We start from the raw sequence: 2415 nt of genomic DNA on the forward strand, positions 1-2415 counted from the left end.
GAGAGAGTATACACACAATGCAAAATGAACACATTGTTTTGTTTTCTCTTTTCTTATATATCTCACTCGCTCAGTTAAGCAGCTGATTGACTGTAGCAGCACCTGTCAGAGAAACACAATGTCAAGTTGAACAGGAGGTTCAGGCCACATTTGATAGAATGAAGCCAAGAAAAAACAGACAGCAAGCAGCAGCAGTAGCCTTACACATATTATCTTTCATTTCTTCTTCTTTTCCATTCGTGCCAATGCTGAAAATAAGTTTGTGTTCGTCCAACCATTTGATGACTGTTTGAGCTGCTCAGTTGTTGGTTGTGATAATGTCAATGGCTGTTATCTCTAACCCGCTCTGTGGATCTGAGTGTTCAATGATCAAATGTTTTTCATGGTTGAAATAATAATAGACGTTCATTGGTGAATGTGTTTTCAAAGATTGTGCTGTGTGTTCTTGGGAAGGGTTCTTGAGTTCATCTGTTTTTGCTCATAGACTCAACTTGCTTTTGGCCTTTTATTGACTCTACAGTGACATATATTTGCGATTAAAGGCAAACTCATTCACTCATTAACACAAGGGAACATTGAGTAGGAGTGAAAATCATTACCGCAGGCCTGTGTGTTTCATTTACAATTGACTCGACTCATTTGGGTCGGTAATCTTCTTTTATAAATCCGTTCTAGATTTACTGCACAAGACACGTGGAGCAATCACAAATAAATGAAGTTAGACAGCTCAAGTGCATTTTAAACCTTGTAAAACGGCTCTTGCAGTGTCTTTGGCTCTGAATATTTAAGCATGCTGTATATTCAATGAAATGGCAAAAGCCATGATTCTGGAGACATGCAACAAAATAGGCAATAGAATGCAAAGAGTTGAAAATTTAACATAACTTTTAAAAACATGTCAAATGTATTAGCATTTTTTTTTACAAAATGTGTTTTTTTTCCCCTCATCATTTTATGTGTCAACACAAGGGTTATTATCATTAACTAAAACTAAAAACATTTGAAAATAAAAACTTGCGTGAAATTAAATACAAATATTTAAATAAAAAACAAAACATTAAATTGTGCATTAAAATGATTAATATATATTATATTAATAATAAACTGTATATAATTCATATGTGTATATATAATTATTTTTTAATGATAATTTATATATAATTATTAATACATATAAAAAATAACTTATTTTATTTCAGATATTCAACAAGGCAACATTTCTCATTTTCATTTAAAGTTCTAAAATCCTAAAGTACTACAAGAAGTAAAACTAAATAAAGAAAACTATATATATATCTATACAGACATATTTATAAAAATCTAATTAATAAAATAGAAAAGAAAAAAACTAAAAAAATACTAAAACTGTAACTAAAATTAAAATGAAAACATAAAATCTCATTCAAAATATTAACAAAATCTAGAATAGTTTTTACTAATTATACTAAAATAACACTAGTCAACACTGTCAGATTGATTGATTGATTGACAGCCTTCAGGATAAAGACTGATTTGCTATTATCTGATTTTCTAAATGTTTTCATAAATAAAAAAATGTAAGGACACAGCTGTGAATCCTTAATAAAAGTTTTTTTTTATTAACCATTTTCATTCTGTCAAGACATAGTCGCAATGTTTCTTTGAAAGATACTTATTTCTGTTTCTGTTTAAGTTGAATAGAAATTTTATTGAGTATGAAGGTGTTATGGTGTCATAATTTTGATCAAATAAAGAGTAAATCAATCTGTTAATAGCATTCTCTGATTTTTTGTGTGTGTGTGTAAATGTTATTTTCAAACATTGTGAGACATTTTTTGCCCCATGTCTTAAAGTATAGAAATGTGTATCCTGTATGGTATTTTCCTGACTGGGTTGTGTCGTTTCTTCAGTCTTCCAGCTCGTCTCAGGAGCGGCTGCATCAGTTGCCATTCCAGCCCACCCTGGACGAGCTGCACTTCCTGTCCAAACACTTTGGCAGCACTGAGAGCATCACTGATGATGATGGACGGAGATCACCGCAAGTGCGACCGCGCTCACGGAGTCTCAGGTACGCAATCACACATCGATGTCTTAAGCACATTTCAACCAATTTATGACAAATGTCTCTTAGTCATCTTTTATTTTCCTTCTCTCTGTTTCTCTCTACAGTCCAGGGCGATCACCTTCCTGTTACGACAATGAGATTGTTATGATGAACCATGTTTATAAGGAGCGGTTCCCTAAGGTTAGCAAACATAAACACACACTTCAGACTAAGGGGCCGTTCACATATCGCGTCTTTTGCGCGATCAAGTTTGTTATTTCAAATGTAGACGCGCGGCAGGCGCGCTCATAATGGAAGCGGCACGTGGTGCGACGTGCTCATTTTTTCCAGGCGCGTCCGCGCCGCATCGCGATAAAAACATTTAAACTTTT

The 2415-nt window shown here is 33.7% G+C and overlaps 1 protein-coding gene across 2 annotated transcripts in view; it reads left to right on the forward strand.

Moving 5' to 3' along the window:
• Positions 1-2415, forward strand: part of LOC107757031 (microtubule-associated serine/threonine-protein kinase 1-like) — a 53457-nt gene that overhangs the window by 34142 nt on the left and 16900 nt on the right. For both annotated transcript variants that reach the window (XM_016574379.1, XM_016574380.1), the window contains 2 exons: positions 1890-2047; positions 2149-2224. In XM_016574379.1, coding sequence (XP_016429865.1) covers positions 1890-2047; positions 2149-2224 — 234 coding nt within the window. The remainder of the gene's footprint in view (positions 1-1889; positions 2048-2148; positions 2225-2415) is intronic.

This window comes from Sinocyclocheilus rhinocerous, unplaced genomic scaffold (genome assembly GCF_001515625.1).
Source record: "Sinocyclocheilus rhinocerous isolate Xijiao unplaced genomic scaffold, SAMN03320098_v1.1 scaffold953, whole genome shotgun sequence".
Classification (NCBI taxonomy): Eukaryota; Metazoa; Chordata; class Actinopteri; order Cypriniformes; family Cyprinidae; genus Sinocyclocheilus; species Sinocyclocheilus rhinocerous.